The 19,542-nt window shown below is 34.3% G+C and overlaps 2 protein-coding genes and 1 long non-coding RNA gene across 3 annotated transcripts in view; 2 read left to right on the top strand and 1 right to left on the bottom strand.

Moving 5' to 3' along the window:
• The window catches only part of LOC105457359 (cyclic AMP response element-binding protein A), a 38,462-nt gene extending 34,850 nt beyond the window's left edge, over nucleotides 1-3,612 (top strand). The window contains exons 5-6 of the mRNA XM_011701975.1: nucleotides 980-1,123; nucleotides 2,279-3,612. Of these exons, the coding sequence (XP_011700277.1) occupies nucleotides 980-1,123; nucleotides 2,279-2,458 (324 nt within the window). The 3' untranslated portion in view covers nucleotides 2,459-3,612. The remainder of the gene's footprint in view (nucleotides 1-979; nucleotides 1,124-2,278) is intronic.
• Nucleotides 3,613-7,924: 4,312 nt separating this feature from the next.
• On the bottom strand, nucleotides 7,925-17,955 carry LOC105457358 (protein amnionless-like). Its single transcript, XM_011701974.1, has 6 exons — nucleotides 17,470-17,955; nucleotides 16,670-16,971; nucleotides 16,426-16,564; nucleotides 14,448-14,685; nucleotides 12,640-12,793; nucleotides 7,925-8,370 (listed from the first exon to the last, which is right to left on the bottom strand). The coding sequence occupies exons 1-6, from the start codon at nucleotides 17,755-17,757 to the stop codon at nucleotides 8,031-8,033; spliced, it is 1,461 nt and encodes a 486-aa protein (XP_011700276.1). The 5' UTR covers nucleotides 17,758-17,955; the 3' UTR covers nucleotides 7,925-8,030.
• Nucleotides 8,988-14,551, top strand: LOC105457357. The gene is made up of 3 exons (XR_975380.1): nucleotides 8,988-9,097; nucleotides 9,480-9,813; nucleotides 14,467-14,551. It is a non-coding gene; the product is annotated as an uncharacterized LOC105457357 (long non-coding RNA).
• Nucleotides 17,956-19,542: the final 1,587 nt, after the last annotated feature.

Genomic DNA, 19,542 nt, shown 5'->3' with positions numbered 1-19,542 from the left:
ATCTACGTCTATCTTGGCCTTGTCTGTTAACAAACTTAATTAAATAATTAAAAAAATAATGGCCTGCTTGTTATTGAAATACAATATGAAAAAAAGTGAAAGACATCAAAAAGTATCGGCCAAAGATGAGCTGATAACACTGGAAGTTTTATAATAATAATTTAATAATAATAAAATAAATTGAAATACACGTTTTAAAATACATTAAAAATTCGCGAGTGTAATAAAACAATTTCTTAGAGTATTACTCTAAAAGATTATTTTATTACACTCGCGAATTTTTAATGCATTTAAAACATTAAATTTATTTATTATTTTATTAAAACATCCAGTACTATTAGTGAATAAAAATATTATTAAAAACGCATATTTTTATTTAAGCTTATTCGAAAGTTATTTAATGAAATATAAATAAAAAGAATTGGCCAAAAATGAGCTAATAACACTGGACGTTTTATAATAACAGATAAATTTAAATACATTAAAAATTTGCGAGTGTAATAAAATAATCTCTTGGAGATTACTCGATTTTTTAATGCATTTGAAACATTAAATTTATCCATTATTATAAAACATATCCAATGTTATTACCTCGTCTTTGGCTAATTCTTTTTTATACTTATATTTTATTAAATAACTTTCGAATAAGCGCAGATAAAAATATCGTTTTTAATAATATTTTTGTTCAATATTCTAAGTTATGATGCATGTCCCTGCACATGCTCACCCCGACGCGCGCGACCCTGTATTTACACTATCAACATACGTAATCGCATGCCATTAGTCAGCAAGGTGACTGGGTTTGCATTAACAAACTCAAAGTTTCTTTTATGGATGAGTTTTCGCCGTGTTTTACGTTTTATCATTGTCCCCGTTTATTCCCGTCTCTGCCGAGGAGTGGGTGATCCATTACCGCTGTCACATTTATTGATCTAGCGTTATATTAGGGTGATGCACTCACATGCGATCGACATTACAGAAAGGATCCACGGGAGTGTTAACATTGACGGACGAGGAGAAGAGGACCTTGATAGCCGAGGGATATCCCGTGCCCACGAAGCTGCCTCTGACAAAGCAAGAGGAGAAATCTCTGAAGAAAATACGGAGGAAAATTAAGAACAAGGCAAGTGTGATGGGCACTTCGAATTCTCTCGCATGTCAAGCCGTTGAATTAACCCCATGCAGAAACAGTAGGTCACGATATCGTCAAAATGACTCGTAACGTAAGGCTGTTACTTTTTACTCACTTCAAATATTCGAAGCTTCGACGTTAACTTCGACCTTTCAAAGTTTAAGGTGCCTTCGAAGCTTTGAAGTTTCGAAATTTTGAAATATATATTAAAAATTTTAATTTTTTAAATTGGATTGTTTTATTGATCAATATCTATCCTTATTTGCACATGATATCAAATTTAATTATTAATTTATAATATTTCAGGTTATAATACTTTGAAATTTTTTTTATTTAATTCTTTTTTTCTTTTTATTTTTATTAATTCTTTTTATTTACAACATTTGTACACTGAGAAAAAAAATTTGTTGAAAAACGCAAAAATTTATTTCATCTTACCAAAATATTTTATCCGATTCGTTCAACTAAACAAAAATTATAAATAAAAAAATTATAAACAAAATCCTATTTTTTAACTAAACTATTTTGTTTCAACAAAAATTTATCGTATTTAACTCAACTGTTTAATTAAAAATACACACTATTTATTATCCCCATCAGCATCGTTTAGCTCAGTTTGATACTTGTAGTTTGAACAAATATATTACTCGGATAACTAAATATCATACAAACACAAATAAATGCCACTAGTATTTTGAACAAAATAATTTAATTGAGTTGATTTAATTAAGTTAATTTTTTATTAAAAAATTGTGATGGTTGACATGAATGAACTATACCTTTCTTTGTGCAACTAAAGAATTGTTGAATCATCCAACAACTATACAAATTTAGTTAGTACAATCAATTTTTTTTCAGTGTAAATTTTCTGAATAAATTTATCATTTGCACAAATGTATTTTTCGAAACTTCAAAACTTCGAAGGCACCTTAAACTTCGAAGTTCGAATGTCGAAGCCTTCGAAGCAAATCACCAACCCTACTCATAACTGATCGAAGAGTGACTTTTAAAACTCATTTTGACGTTATTTGGACATCCTTTTGATGTTACGATGATTTGCTGTTTTGTCTGGAAACGTCCGAGTTACGAAATTATAAATCGAATGTGACGTGAGAGATTTCTGATTTCGGGCGGCGCTTCTTGCAGATATCGGCCCAAGAGTCGCGAAGAAAGAAGAAGGAGTACATGGACAATTTGGAGAGGCGGTGCAACCTGTTGCAGAAGGAGAACTCCTCGTACAGAGACAGGGTGAATTATCTGGAGGACGCGAATCGCGAGCTGAAGAAGGAGTTGCAACGTCTCGAGACCTTGCTGCAGCTACAATAGATTTATTTGTACTTCTAGCTAAGAGTAGCCTGAATTTACCTTGGCGTCGTCAAATTTTTATTTTTAAAAAGACTTAACACGTGCTAATCGCTCTCCTCAGAAATGATAATTTAATCCGACGGACGTTGCGCGCGACGTTCGCGATTAACGAACATGGCGAGAAACAATTTAATATTGTTACGGAGATAGAAAAAAATTGTAAAGTCTTAAGAAAGATTTTAGACTCCCCCACACATTTACGGTTGATATAGATTTACCTGTACCTCGTTAAATTGCTCTTCCATAATAGCAACTTCAGTTTCTTACAATTGTTATGAGATGAAGAGAAAAATAGTGTGTTTATCGTTAAGTTGCAGATTGGAGTTAAAAAAGAGATATATATTTTTAGGGACTAGTGCAATTTCTTTATACATTCCTAGAATGTCTTCCTCATACACACGAGACGCAACGAAGTATCTTGCAGCGATTAAATTTATTTACGTGAGACATTCCAAATGCTGCGAATCGCTTCTGTTCTTTCGATGAAGATTTTACGCCAATATAATAGTATATAAGTCACGATATATGTTTTTCGCTAAATCAGCGTATATTCTCGCCGGGAGTGCCTTTGCGGATTTGTTTCCATATCTCTTCCAGCATTGCATTGCCGGACGACATATACAGGCTAACTTATTTCGCATTATGCATTTAGCGTGAGCTTTTTTTTTAATCTGAATAAAACAGAAATATTTGGGGAAATTCGGATCTCCCATTCGCGATAACTTGCGTGTTGCAATTATCGACTATTGCCAAACTCGACTGCAACGAGGAGTTACAAAAAGAAAGTTCCGGTGTAAACGGCCTTTCGATTATTCCCTGTATTTGTGCTCCAAAAAAAAAACGGTGATGACGTTTTAAATCGTTTCGGGACCCGAAAGAAGTATACTCTTGGGATCCACAATAGCGTTATACAGATTGCGTGTGTCGGTGCGCAATCCACTTTGACGTAGTTTCGTCAATGGATTCGCCTATATAGTATATATAAATATATACAAATGAAAGTATAATAACATATGATATATTTTATAGGTAAGAGAAAAAAAAGGATGAAAGTACGATTATTATTGTGTAGGAAAAGTGTGACGTGAAAGTAAAAATATATTCGATGCAATCGACGAATTTATTGTATTTACGTTTTACGAGAAGATATTCAGTTTTTGTATATACAATAAGTATTGTATAATTATGTAGGTCGACTTGGAGGGAACAATCGCGTCGCATGACGGACGGCGTGCTATTTTTTTTCTTAGGGCGCTGTCGCTAAAAACGGGTGTTTTTTTTTTGGAGTAAGGCTCTAATAAGATTGTCGATCGCATGCAACGACGAGTAATTCATTTCGCGTCCGCGCGGTAGGAACCTTTGTATAAAATATAAGTTTAATAGATAACATTTTTTTGATCGTCCACGATGGATCGTATCCGAGATCCGCTGTCTTGCGTCTGCAAACCAATGTGGAAGTCGATTGTTCCAGCAGCGAGTTCTCGGCTTCGGTATATATTAGATAGTTACGATATCGCGCGCGAGAAAGTCGTATAATCGAATTTTGTCGGTCAAAACGTGCAGAAGCTCTGTATTATTTGTAATGTGCAAGAAGAAGCTTTCACCGCGTTAAATCGTGACTATATATTAAATGTCATTGGTGTCGCGTATCAGCCAAAGGCCTGACTTTTCATTGTTTTCTTTGCAATTTTGTTTTACGATTAGCGTAGAGAAAAAAAAGTCGTAAGTAAACGCGTGTTGTGTCGCACGCGCGACAATGACGGACCTCTCGACTTTATACTTACCGCATGAAAGTCGTGGAAAGGGACCAAAATGCGTGCAAGATGAGAAAACCTTTTCTTCTTCTTCTCCCTCTCCCTTCCCCGTCGCTTCGCGTAATTGCCAAATAAATGGTAGAGTTTAGTTTTCGTATCGCGTGTCCAGGAGATAATTCTTGTATTCAGGCCCGGTCTACATAAGTCGCAAAACGCAATTCGCAAAAAAAACGTAGAGGAAAAAAAAAGAAAGAAAGAGAGAATTAACGTCATCTTGCGTCCGCGTTTGCGAATTGCGTTTTGCGTGTTGCGACTTATGTGTATCACGGAAAGAACGATTTTACTGGATCGAGATCTGAAAATAATTTTTGTTTAATAATCAAAATAATTTTGTGCGAAAGTCAAAATGATTGCTAGAATATCCAAACGTTTTAGTAGCAGTGCTTATTAGTTTTGACATTCCAACAAATTATTTTGATGATTTAACAAAAATTATTTTCAGATCTTTCAACAAAATCGTTCTTTCCGTGTAGACGGGTCTTAAATAATCACACATCCCTCCCATGAATGTCTGCAGACGGAAATTCTGGCCTTCATTGCATCGATATCATTTAAATACGGAATATATATACATTTTGATCGGCCTAGATCGTTTTACTGTGTAAGTCTGATAGTTCAATGTAAAATACGTTTGTATTGTATAGAAATAACGTGTGCATATAGCATGGCCATATAAGGAATCTTCACGCCTATCTATTCTTGAGATTCATATTATATACATTATATATTTAATTAACGAAAATATACAGGGTGTCCCGAAATTCGCGAATGAAAATATCATATGCAAGAAAGTCTTCGAAAAATTAAGTAAAAAAGTTATTTGCAAGCTTTTAATTTAAGCAGTAGTTTTTGAGATGTAAGAGTTTAAATTTAGCTAAATATAGATTACGATTAAACGGAAACATGTCCGTGAGTGCGTCGATAGTGGTCGCGCACTTCACACGAGTACTAATCTTATAATTGGCTAAATTTAAACTCAAAAACTATATTGCTTAAAATAAAAATTTACAAATAACTTTTTTTACTTAATTTTTTGAAGACTTTCTTGCTGTGATATTTTGATTTGCGAATTTCTGGACACCCTGTATATTATATGCATTATATTTAATTAACGAAAATAAATAAATAGTAGTAAATTATTATAAAGTAAGAGCTACGGTAAATTAAAGTCGATTTCAAATTCAACCGAGGAAAGCCACCCTCATTGCTGATTCCTCTTTTTTTCTGTGAGCCATGCTGTATACACAGAGATGCGCGCGTAACATTTACGAAACGAGAAGATTGAATTTCGAGATGACTTTAAATGAATTAGTTTTAGAGTTTTTAGAAAGAGAATCAATGAAGAGAGACCTATTGAATATATGTTGTTGGAAAAACGTCAATGAAGAAAGTCAATAAACGTATAACGAATGATATAGTAATCGATTAACGTAAATGTGAGTGTGAAGGGATTTTCCGATATATTATATTGCGCCGAAACTCTACAAGCGCTGTTCGGCTAAGAATTTTCATTCCTTTGTCATTCTACACGTACAAAACACGCGCGCGCGCGCGCAGTTTTTAATTGCCGTATGCATATGCGCGCATGATAAAGAAATAATTACGTACGTGTCTGTACAAAGCAGCAGAGTAACGATTTTTATCGAAAGCAAAGAGTTTAATATATTCTATGAGAAAGCTTTATAGAGAGATAATTATATACATATATATTAACATTATTATGTATAGATGAGTATATTTTATGACAAATTACAGAAACGTTTGACAATGAAGGAAGCCGCATGGTTATCTACAGTTAGGATATACTTTATCACTATTACCATTCTCGTTGTCACGTTGTATCATTTGTTTTTCATACGCGATGCGAGCGTCATCTGTATATCATTATGTGATTGGCACATTTATCCAAAAAGAAAGAGAGAGAGAGAGAGAGAGAGAGAGAGAGAGAGAGTCCTTATATTATATATAAATAAATATATATTAACAAAGATAACACAAATATAAATATATATATTTTATTCGACGCATGTCGAATTTACGTGTGCGTGTAACGTGTCTATATTAAAGCGCCGCGATGCCACGTTGTCAATGTAACACGCGGCGCTGCAACTTCGAATGGATGTTGTCCGACAATAAAAAATAAATATTTGTGAACCAACATCGTACGCTTTATATTGTATTATAATTTTCCGTATATTTCCATTACGCACCATACAATCAAAATTATTTTTTCTTTAGATAGAAATGAACACTTTTATTTTCTTCCTTTCGATTTTATAGACGCAAAGAGATTTATCGCTTTACAAAACACAGGATTGCCACAAAACTGGAGATCAGGGAGATTAGGGAAAAGTCAGGGAATTTTACAAAATTTTCTGAAAAATAAAAATTCTTAGATTAAAAAAAGTTGAATATGCATGTATATTACGTGCTTATATGATACAGTTTTGTTAGCTAATGTAAATTCTCTTTTTAATAGAGGTTTAAACGCTTCACTAAGAGCATTAGAATTTCCAACTTGTCTACTATTTGTTGGAATTTTAAATTTATTTAAAATTGTTTTTTTTTAACTTGTAAGTTTCTTGTATGACCTGTGAACAAATCAATAAAATTAAAATTGACTTCGCATATTTTTGTAATTTGTTTTCTTTTTTCAAGTTTGTAAATCTTTGTATAATAGCAAGTCGGAGATTCCGATAAACAGGATTTATAGTTTTTATCAAAAAGAATCTATATTTACATGTTTTTTGTATTGTAAGCAGAGGAAAAGAATTGTGCGTATATATAAAAGAAAAAGATAAAGAAATATTAGCAACTTAACAATTACGTGCAAACAATTAAGTGTCAACAACAGTAATGGTAATTTACATTGCTATTCGTCAAATTGATCTCTTAACAAAATATTTAACGGTTTCCAAATAGTTTTCAAATCAAACAAAAACAAAAGAAAATTTTAAATATTAAAAGTCAGGGAAAATCATGAAATTTTGTCTGGAAGTCAAGAAAAACTCATGGAATTTTAGAATGAAGAATTTGTGGCAACCCTGAAAACCAGGGGTCGGTCGTATTTAAAATATGTATTTTAAATAACAAAAAGTAAAAGAGTTATTTAGTATTTATTATGTTAAATAGCTTTTTCTGATCTATTTTATATTTAATATTTTAAATATGTTTTTGGAATCTATTTTATATTTTTCATTTTAAATAAGTCGTGTTTCTGGAATCTATTTTATATTTGCTATTTTAAATAGGTTACATCAGTTACTTTACCGATTTCTGCTTATCAAGGATTGGTCGTATTTAAAAAAAAAAACATTTAAAATGTATTTTTAATAAAAAAAAGTAAAAGAATTATTTAGTATTTATTATTCTAAATAATTTCTTCTAATCTATTTTTATTTAATATTTTTTAAATATGTTTTTGGAATCTATTTTATATTTTTCAATTTTTAATAAGTCGTATCAGTTTTCTATTGGCCCCTGCGATATTTTATTTTAAATAAGTTTCTGGAATCTATTTTATATTTGTTATTTTAAATAAGTTGTATCAGTTATTTTACCGATCCTTGGTGAAAACGTTACCGTTTAACGTTTAAAGATAGTCTCAAAAATACATTTATAATTTATATTATTCCATAACGAAGCATTTCCGCGATTATTAATCGATACAACGTGAAATTGAATAACGACAACGTAGAATCTTGTTTCTCTTACTACTCTTATTCCTCGGTCTCCTCACTTTCCAGCTGATCTTCTATCCTGTCCTTTAGAGTAGCGAGGCTAAGAGGCGCGTCTACGTCGAGAATCTCATGTCCCTCCGCCTTGTCCCTTTTGGACCTGTATAGAGGATTTTCGAATCTGCCACCCGCGACCTGTTTCATCCCCTTGATGTCGTCATCGTCGATCTCTCGCCGGCCGTTCGTTCCGGGAATCTGAACATCGGCTATCTGAACGTTGCCCTCCGGTACATTCTCGAAACGGGCGAAACCGTGCTTCTGCTTGTCCGTACGAATTCCATCTCGGACGGACGAGACGGCTTCCATACATCCCGTGAGAACGCTGCAAAAATTACATTCCGCCTCAGGGGGATCGATAAATGCCCAATATGCCGCGCAAACTATTTCTTGTATAATACTTAAAGCGGCGTCCACAATGAGATTTTAAGACTTAAGGTTTAAGAAAATTGACCAATCACAATCGATTATTCTTCTCACGTGAGATGAATAATCGACTATAATTGATCAATTTTCTTAAATCTTAAGTCTCAAGTCTCATTGTAGACGCGGCAAAAATTTAAGCATTAAGGAGGTTCCAGCGCTACTCTCTATAGTCAATAAACAGTTTATTTTTAAAATTATGTAAAATAATTAAAATAATAATATTAAAACGTTATCAACAATATATCTATTTCACTAATGGCATTATACATAATCATGATTAATTTTATAGGTTAGTAAATATTTTTAAATTGACAAAAGTTATAAGATTCATTTGACCTATAAGTACCAATAGCAGGAATTGAGATATGAATGTGACATTTATTTACTATCATATCTTAAAAAATAATAAATAAAATATTATTATTATCATAAATTTATCATAAATTTGTCGTATTTTTACTTATGCATTAAATATATATCGTTTTATAGTTTGTGTTAAATTTGACAACATGTCTATTTAACAAATATTTTTGTTTTTCGTTATCAACAAATATAAATTTCTTTCAAACTACATAGACGATCAATTCAGATGAAACTTTACCAAAACGAACTTAAATGTTTACTTTGTAAGTATTTTTACTTTTTACTTTGTAAGTATAACAATTTTTAAATTTCTGTCTTATATGCACAAATGTTTTAAATTAACAGAAAATACCTACGAAATAAGGTTAATATACTTAAAATGTAAAATGTTATACATTTCGAATTAAATATCTTCAAAACGGTACGGTAAAAATCAATTAAAATTTTTCTGGATATTATGACTATAATTAACTTTCATATGTGTGTATTATAGACTTGTATTATATTTCATCAAACGCTGGAACCCCCTTAATAGGGAACAAAAAAATATTTTGAAGCAGATCAGAAGGAAGATTGTAAAAATGAATCAGTATCTAAACGGCGAAACTAAGTCATTAATCGTAATGTTATATACACATGTTTCAGAAAGAAAGAGAGAGAGAGAGAGATTTTGTATAGAGATGAAAACCGTATTATTGTGGCGCAAGCGGAGTGAGAGTGCCACGATCTGAAAGATTTCGGCCCCAAAACAGGACATATTCGACGAACCGAGAAAATTACACGGCGGCTAATTCCATTCGGCCTGATGTCCGCTGAGAGCAATAATCAACCGACCGGTCGGTCCGCCGAGGGAGCCGAACTAATTAAATGCTAGATGACGAAGGGGAGAGGCGCGCGAGACATTTCGATTCGAAGCGAGTCGCGGAACGGCAATGGAAGAAATTAGCGCCGGGTAAAACCATAAAATGGGAGAGCGCAAGTGAGTTCGCTGGTTGCTAAACTTTAGCACTGCACTCCTCGTCGCAACTGCATTCCTTTCCTCAGGCCTGGTTTATGCTTTGGTTCTAATCCTAAAATCCTTAGATGTCAGCTGCTAATAATAGAGCTGCAGTCCTAGCCAAAATCTGTATTCTCACTGGTTGAATTTTATGATGTTAAGATTAAGACCGAAGCACAAACTACAAGTCTCAACATGGAAAGAACAATTTTGTCGAATCCAGATCTGAAAATAATTTTTGTTTAATAATCAAAATAATTTTGTGCAAAAGTCAAAATGATTGCTAAAATATCAAAACGTTTTATAGCAGTTTTAACTTATCTGTTTTAACATTTGAACAAATTATTTTGATAATTCAACAAAAAATTATTTTCAGATCTGTTTTTAGCAAAATTTTTAGACCTTTCAACAAAATCGTTCTTTTCGTGAAGCAACTCACCCTCCCTCCCTCCCGCCCTTCTCTCTCTCTCTCTCTCTCTTCTCTCTCTCTCTCTCTCTCTCTCTCTCTCTCTCTCTCTCGCTCGCTATTGTTCGCCCCTTCGTCGTATCGGATGAATACACGGAAGAAACAATTTTGTTGAAAGGTCTAAAAATTTGGCTACATACAGATCTGAAAATAATTTGTTGTTAATTATCAAAATAATTTGTTGGAATGTTAAAATTGATAAGCATTACTATAAAACGTTTTGATATTCTAGCAATTAATTTTGACTCTCGCACAAAATTAGTTTGATTATTGAACAAAAATTATTTTCAGATCTGGATTCAGCAAAATTGTTCTTTCCGTGTACCTGCAGGGAAATGAGACTCTCGACGAGTTCGACATTTTCCATTTCCCCACGGATTGATAGCCGTGACGGAGTTTTGTCGGCTACAAATTTGCGACCGGCCTGACGGAGTCGCAGGCAATTTTGCAGTCTCGATCGTCCATCGTTCTTCTCTTAGGCCTGCAGTTTCACAATTCGCGATTAACTCGATTTAACACCGAAGTGTTTAACTCGCTTCATTTTTTTCTAATCTTATATATAAGAATTAGAAAGAGATAAACAGTAAGTTAAATCGAGATTAAAAGTTAATCTTACATTCGCGGAACCGGACCTTGAAGCATCGTGCCTGCATCGCGCGAGCCCAGTTTTAAGATTCGCCGAAATTAAACCAATTACCCCCCATTGCCCGAGATTTTACGTACAGAGTGTCGCAAAGAACGGACGTGATAAAAAATTCGTTATCATGTTCGATATCATCCTCAGTCAATTTGCATTTGCATATAAGCGACATAAAACCGACACGAAAACGGCGGAATAACGATACATTCATCTAATCATGTATATGTACTTTCGTCCGTGAAAAATTATACCGATGAATTGTCCGAGAAAATTTTTTCCCACCCTCGAGAGATTATCGAGCATCCTCGAAAAGGACCATATATCGCGCTATAATAAAGCGCCGCTCGAATAACCGGAAATAGAGCGAGGACATGAGTAAGCGTATATTTCTCCTTTATACGTATATATGCGAGTATACTTGTATATATAGGCTAATAATCCGTGTAATTGCTTTTCCCACTCTCTTTACGGACGCGTGCAAAAAACTGTCGACGGGAGAGACTCGCCGGACCGAAGAGATCCGAGAGCTGGAGAGACGCGGCTGCGGATCTCTTCGGTCGAAACTAGATCCCCCCTCCCCTCTCTCACTCTCATCAGAAATTTTCCGCGTGACCATACCGTGTCACCGCCGATCCGCGCTCGACAAGCGCACAGCCGCGCACTCGCGGCCGCTACGCGATACGAAACGTTATTTTTCTTATTCATCTTCTTGTCACGTTCCCGTCGGCCGGCGTTATTATTAAATTCCCGTGACCGTGCCGTCGAGTACACAGTGTTTGCACGAATGTCGAAGGTACCTATGCCGCGCACGAACGTGCGCGACACCGCCGGGACAGGCGGTCCGGGAAAAGTTTCCTCTTTCAATTTTGCTGATTTTAATAACAATATTGATGTAGAACGGGGTAATATAAATGAGATGGCGAGACCGTCTTCCGATGTCCTTCCGACATTTCTCTCTCTCTCTCTCTCTCTCTCTCTCTGTCCGACAAGCGCGAAAGTACACACTTCGCTCTTCTAAAAACTCCTTGTCGACCTCCTCGCGACTTTCGTGCAGGAAAACAGTTCCTTAATTCTGCTAAAGTTCGCGGATGTCGACACGGCTTGCCGGCTCGCATATTGCGACGGCAGGTTGAGAATGCCGAGCACGACGCAGCCGTTTCATTCGCGACCGCGCGACGGTGCCGGGAGAGGCATGCAAATCTCGAATACGAAATGCCGGCGCGCGGCTTTTCGTGTATTCGCACGCCGAGCGCCGAACGTCGCCGTATGGCGACACATACATTTATAACCGGCGTGTTATAAACGTATTGATATTAGGTTTAGTATAATGCGAGCGCGACAGCTTGCAATCTCTGGATCAATATACTTTTCGCGACGGCTTTTCGTATATATATACGGAAAGAACGATTTTGTTGAAAGGTCTAAAAATTTTGCTAAAAACAGATCTGAAAATAATTTTTTGTTAAATCATCAAAATAATTTGTTGAAATGTTAAAACTGATAAGCATTGCTATAAAACATTTTGATATTCTAGCGATCACTTTGGCTTTTGCACAAAATTATTTTGATTTTTGAACAAAAATTATTTTCAGATCTGGATTCAGCAAAATTGTTCTTTCCGTGTAGGCATGCGGAGCGCATGGCGGCGCCGCGGCGCGGCACGCAAAGATGAAAACGGAAACGGCACGGCAATGATACTTACTGTCCTAAGGAATAACCGAAGTACAGAAAGGCCAGCAGAAGAAGAGCGATCACGACGAGGGGCGTCCCCAAGAGCGGCCCGAGCGTAACGGCCAGTCGAGAATCCTTCATCGCTGCACCTGCCGTTTCCGCGTTCGTCACGTCGATTCCTGTCCCTGGAAAAATATATGTATACACGGAAAGAACGATTTTGTTGAAAGGTCTAAAAATTTTGCTGAAAACAGATCTGAAAATAATTTTTTGTTGAATTATCAAAATAATTTGTTGGAATGTTAAAACTGATAAGCATTGCTATAAAACGTTTTGATATTCCATCATTTTGACTTTCGCACAAAATTATTTTGATTATTGAACAAAAATTATTTTCAGATCTAGATTCAGCAAAATTATTCTTTCCGTGTAGAAATAGCATTCCGAAGGAGAGTCTTGTGTCAATTAGTTTTATTAACTTCGGAAGACTGCGACTGGGTCATTGAACTGCACTCTAATGAATAATCAAAAAGATGTTGCGATACTGTATCACGGAAAGAACGATTTTGCTGAATCCAGATTTGAAAATAACTTTTGTTCAATAATCAAAATGATTTTGTTGGAAAGCCAAAATAATTGCTAGAATATCAAAACGTTTTATGGCAATGCTTATATCATTTTTAATATTCCAACAAAATTTTTTAATAATTTAACGAGAATTAATTTTCGGATTTGTATTCAGCAAAAATTTTCATACCTTTCAACGGAATTGTGTTCTTTTCGTCTATATAATAATCTAAATATGCTTATACAAAAATAGCAATAAAAAAGCAGTTGTTTTCAAGCTTTTAATTTTTTATAATTTTGCGATCTCATGATGGCAAGCTGACGTTATCTGTTATTACTTTGGTAATAAAATGAATCTTCGACGTCATATGTTTATATTTTGACGTCACAGACTGACGTCAAACATAGCTTGCAACCTATAAAGGGTTGACAACCTACACATATGAGTAATCTTCGAAAATTAACAAATATTGATTGGATCTCGAATGACTCATCAGTCTCCATGAGCCATTAAGCCAAAGGTTAATTAGTTCCATGCAAACGTAAAGAGTTATCTTAGCAGTTAATTACGTTATTCCCTTATCTGTTTCCAAAATTATCTTTAAATTAAAGCAACCAAATAAAATCAAAGAATATTTATATAGTTATAATAAACTTCTTTATATTTTCTGAATTGCACTTGATATAAATTTAAATATATTTTGATTAAATGTCAAATGCGTTTTAGAAAATATAAATAACATCATATAAATATATAAATAATATTTTCTGATTTTATTTAGCATTATTTGATTTGCTTTAAGTTTAATCAAAGATATACATATAATGTATATACATACACATGTATATTAAATAGATGCATAACTACATGTTCTAACACAAATACATTATATTTCAATAAACTGAATGAATAAAAGCGGGATATTGCTTGACAATAACCAGTGCGTCCCAATTATAAAATTGGATTAAAAACCGAGTGTCGACATTTGTTGGTATCAATACCAATCGATATCGGTATCGCGAACAATGAGAACGAGACAAATGAATGGATTTCATCGTTTTTCCATATCTCCGTTTCGCCTGGTACGCTTGTAAACTACAAGAGATTACTTACGCGCTAAAAAATTGCTTTTTAAATTATTGTAAAATTGCAATCGTCTAACTCTCGTCTGAGACACACAAGCGAATCAATTTTCTCGGTCTATAATAATCTATGTGTGTTTAAAAATTTATCAGAAGTTTAAAGGAACTAAATAACTTTAATGCACTGACTTCGCAACACTTCCCGCAGGTTCTCCACCGCTTCCTCTATCGTGACCCCGGAATAGTCCCCCTTTTCCTTCACAAGAACCTCGACGCCACCGTCCCAAGTGCGTCTAGTATGCCAGGCAACCTTCTCCGTGTATCCCTCTAAAGCTTCGTCCGCCACGCTTTGTACTGTCGCTAAGGAGATCTGCTGCGATAATATGAAAACGCGTCCACCGCAGTACGGACAACAGTGACCTTCCACCTGAAATGCAAAAGCAATCGTGCCAATTAGGTAATAATGCGAAGGAGGGACATATATACAGTCGAACCTCGACAACTCGAATCTCAAGGGAAGAGAAGAACCCTTCGTTATAGAGTTTTCGACTTATCAAAAGTCGAGTAAAAGATGGTTAAAATATGAAAATTCGACTTACGGAGACTGTGATATACGAGAGTTTATAATTTTCTGATTATAGTGGCTTTCGAAGGAAAAAAAAATCAATATTTGACAGTGAATTATTTATTGCATACATGTATGAAAAATGTAATCATAAAACAAAATATCAGCCTATTACTCATGGTTGCACGTATGTACGTACATAGGTGCAACTTCGAATTATAGAGACAGCGACAATAGAAGTTCGACTTATAGAGGTGAACTTCGACTTGTACATTGAGAAAAAAAATTTGTTGAAAAACGCAAAATTTGTTTCATCTTACCAAAATATTTTGTCCGATATGTTCAACTAAACGTTACTCTACGATGACACAAAATAATTTGTTACTTATAATTCTAAACAAAATCCTATTTTTTAACTAAACTATTTTGTTTCAACAAAAATTTATTACATATTTAACTCAACCGTTCGATTAAAAATACACACTATTTATTATCCCCATCAGCATCGTTTAGTCAGTTTGATACTTGGAATTTGAACAAATATATTACTTGGATAACTAAATAGCATGCAAACACAAATAAATACTACTGGTATTTCGAATAAAATAATTTAATTGAGTTGGTTTAATTAATTCTTAATTAAAATTTTTTAATGGATGACATGAATGAACTATACCTTTCTTTGTGCAACTAAGGAATTGTTGAATCAACCATTAGATCAAACAACTATATAAATTTCGTACAATCAATTTTTTTCTTATTGTAGAGGTCTGCCTACTTTAAATTCGAGTTGCAGAGATAAAATAATACATTTAAATATATGAAAAATAATTCGAGTTAAGGTAAGTTTTATTTCGATTTATAGAGGTTTTTCACAGTGGAGCGGAAGGGAATGAACAAAATTTTCGTCTTATATTTTCGAGTTGTAGAGGTGCAAGTTATCGAGATTGTATACATATATATATATTGATAGAAAATAATTATTATTATGGTATTTTCTTATTGCATTAAAGATTTTTTTGTTTTTATAAAAATGGCCTACACTGTTACAGCAAAATCCAATCAATTATATATATATATATATATATATATATACATATATATACATACATATATATACATGTGTCCCGAATTTCGCGAATTAAAATATTATAACAAGAAAGTCTTTGAAAAATTAAACAAAAAAGTTATTTGCAAATTTTTAATTTAAGCAGTTTTGAGATATAAGAGATTAAATTTAACTTATATTACGATTAAACGGAAACATGTCCATGTGTGCGTCGATATTTAGTGATTGCACACTTCATGCGAGAGTACTAATCTATAATTGGCTAAATTTAAACCCTTATATCTCAAAACTACTGCTTAAGTTAAAAATTTACAAATAACTTTTTTACTTATTTTTCAAAGACTTTCTTGCTATAATATTTTAATTCGCAAATTTCGGTACACCCTGCATATATAAACAAAAAAATCTTTAAAGCGATAAGAAAATACCATAGTAATAATTTTCTATCGATATCACATATTCGACTGCGTTGTGGATTAGCTCTTTATATATACAAGCCCTTCTATTAAAGTTTTTTTAATAGAATGTCTCACCGTAAGAGGATATTCGCAGCCCGTAAATCCGCATCTTGGCCTCTGAATGGCACAGACCTCTTCGAGATAATCGCTCAAAGAGTCTCCCTGGCAGAAGCATTTCGTGCAATCGTGCATAGCCAGGTACAGATCGCTGTACCTAGAAAAGGAGACCACAATTTTTTTCAAAAAAAATTACGTTTCATCACATGGAATTTCAATTTGCGGAAGCGCAGCAAAACATTATCCGTAATACGGTCCTTACTTTACGGTGAATCTGCCCCTGGTGAATTCTCTACGATCTTGGAAGCTTCGCCATTCCCATCTGGTGAACGGCTGCCGCTCGTTCGACAATCGAATCGACCTCACCTCCACCACGCTCACCGGTAAGAGGATACTCAGGGTGCGATTCTCGCTCGGCAGGACGACGTTGTCCTGGCGGCAGGGAACACGCTCGAGATGCGGCGCCGCTATCGAGCTGCCGTTCCAATTCGCGGGATCGGCCCAGAAAACGCCACCCTGCCTCGACCATCTACTAACTTTCGCGTCCGTCCGCGATGTGCTCAGCTTGTGTATTATACACATACAGATTTTTTTTATAAACTTCGATCCTTTACTATAGCAAGATAGTTGATAAGTTAAGGTTAAAGCTTATTTTACCGAATTAAAAGTTTGTTATTACATTATTACTATAAAGTAAATGCAGAAAATACAGGGATACGAAAAATTATCGTTAAATTTTAAATTTTAATACGTGCCGTTCGAGTTGCAATGAATTTCAAGCATTTTATGATGTTTATCGCTAATAAATATTCTGACAAGCTAGATTTTCCAATCAATCGACGCGTCAATATTAAAACATTAATGTCGTAATTATCGAGAATATACCAAAGCAGTTGCGTCATTTTGTAAATAAGCGACGTTTTCCGCGAATATATTATAAACTCAAAAGGGGAAAAAGAGCGATCGAACGTATCGTGCCGCATATTCCCCGTTCACCTCGCGATTATTCCATCCACCCGCGTCTGCATACATTTTCTCAAGCTTATACAGCCTGGACCTTACCTGCAGTTCGCCGTTTCTCGGCAGGACCAGCAGTCCCTGCCTCGGCAAGTCGATCTCGGATAGCCTGAGATTGTCCGTTCCGGCGATGCCCACCGCGTGCCGGGTCTGCTGAGGGAAGATCACACGGCCGTCGATCTCCGGGACACGGCCGTCCGCCCAGTTGCTCGCGGTTCGCCACTCCAGATCCGGCAGCCAGTGCTTCTCGAAGACGGCCGAGCATCCCGATATCAAGATAACGCTGCACAGCGCAGCGCAGATTTTGCGACGCGGCGCGGAGGGAACGAGCATGTTATATAGCGAACGTCTCTCGAACAGCCGGTCGATCGAACGGAGATACAATTAGTGGCTCTGCAACCGGCCACTCTCTGATTAATTTTCACTTAGCGAAATTTAAGGCATTAGCCATCAATGATTTACAGCTGAAGACCGTTAAACGCCCCGTAGGTAATCCCGGGAAAGAGAAGTTGAACACAGTTGGAATTTTCGATAACTGAAAGCTACTCCGCTGTAATCGAAGCCGATTGGGGGCGTGTCTGATTCACGACAGTCTGGCGTGGACTTGTGCGTTATTTGTCACGATTAGATGACGCCGTGAGTGACGCGTCTGCACGCTCGTGAATTTGTTGAAACCAAAGTCTTTAACTGTAAAATGCGTGCTTAACTGTTAATTCATATATATTCTAAAAACTGAACAGCTTGAATATGCAATATTTCACGAATGTCGTTATTAAAAAGATTGTTATTCTTGGGAGCCTAATTCCTTTCAATTTAAAAAGATTTGATCATAAATAAATTTATTTAAAAACAAATATATTTATTTGTATGGACAAAAATTTCTATGTCCGCAAAAATCTAAAAAAAAAAACGAATTTCAAGTACCTCCGATTTTTATTAACAGTCATTCATCTCTACGGACAAAACACATGGAAAGAGCTAAATTTTTTCGCTCCATATTAAACGTATCAATATACATATATTGTAAAATTTTACAGGCAATTTATGAATTTCTAATGTATCACTTTTTAATCATCTGGATAGACACCATATTTGATGAAATCTCTCGTGCATTTTATTGCTGCATTAGGTAAATGTCTAAAATAAAAAATATTTACAATAAACAGAAATAATAAAATAAAAAATATTTCTATTATACACAGAAAAGTAATAATTGTAAAACAACAGTTTTCAGTATTATTAGTATATTTGCAATGAATTGTTCTGCGGCTTATTATTATATATTTGAAAATACATTAAATGTATTAAATTTTTATTGGTGTGATACCTTAATATCTTAGAAACAAACAGTCAATATGAGGGTATAATTTTATTTTCATAATTTCGTCTTTGTGCGTAAACTTAAATATAAAAATATTAGTGTCATAAGTTTTGTGTGTATTTCTCTCTCTATTTTATGATATCTATACACATAAGAATCTATATAGGATAAATTAATTTTAATGAAACAAAATAATTTACACTTAAATTTTACATTTTATAATTTTAACCTTTTAAATTTAGTATTTTAATTAATTTTAACACACACACACACACACACACACACACACACACACATAAAATTTTATAACATATAACGGTATAATTTTTAATATTTCTCACGCAATAAAAATAATTTATCTCTTTAAATATTTAAATTTATAACTATATTCTTTTTACATAACAATATTTATAGATTAGAAATTGCTTACGTACCAAAACAATTTCACCAGCTACGTCTTTCTTCTTTGGTGGGGCGATTAATCTGTATACATTTTCGCAAAGGTAGTATATAATTTTCAAAACAAGCAATAATATCTCTGCTAGAAAAAGTAAAGTATTGTATGCTTTTACCCCAATTATCTGAAAATTAATGATTTTCTAATAAGAACGTATAATATCAGTTGATGGGAAAATATGTGTTTATTATTAAATATAATAAATCTTCCGTTAAATTTTTAATAGAACTTACACAGTTTGAATTATCTTGACTTTGATATATGTTATAAGAAGTTCATTCCTGAGTAACTTTGCCTTAATAATTAAATAGAGGACTCTTATAATTTCTGAGATATAAAA

This window comes from Wasmannia auropunctata, unplaced genomic scaffold (genome assembly GCF_000956235.1).
Source record: "Wasmannia auropunctata unplaced genomic scaffold, wasmannia.A_1.0 LD335249.1, whole genome shotgun sequence".
Classification (NCBI taxonomy): Eukaryota; Metazoa; Arthropoda; class Insecta; order Hymenoptera; family Formicidae; genus Wasmannia; species Wasmannia auropunctata.
This window is presented reverse-complemented; position numbering and strand designations above follow the sequence as displayed.

Bases quoted from the DNA above. Each gene is read 5' to 3' on its own strand.
- LOC105457358 (XM_011701974.1), bottom strand. From the start codon at position 17,757: ATGCTCGTTCCCTCCGCGCCGCGTCGCAAAATCTGCGCTGCGCTGTGC. The intron at 16,972-17,469 runs GTAAGGTCCAGG...ATAATACACAAG, and splicing joins CGAGAAACGGCGAACTGCAG to CTGAGCACATCGCGGACGGA. The intron at 12,794-14,447 runs GTCAGTGCATTA...ATATTTTTCCAG, and splicing joins CCTGCGGGAAGTGTTGCGAA to GGACAGGAATCGACGTGACG.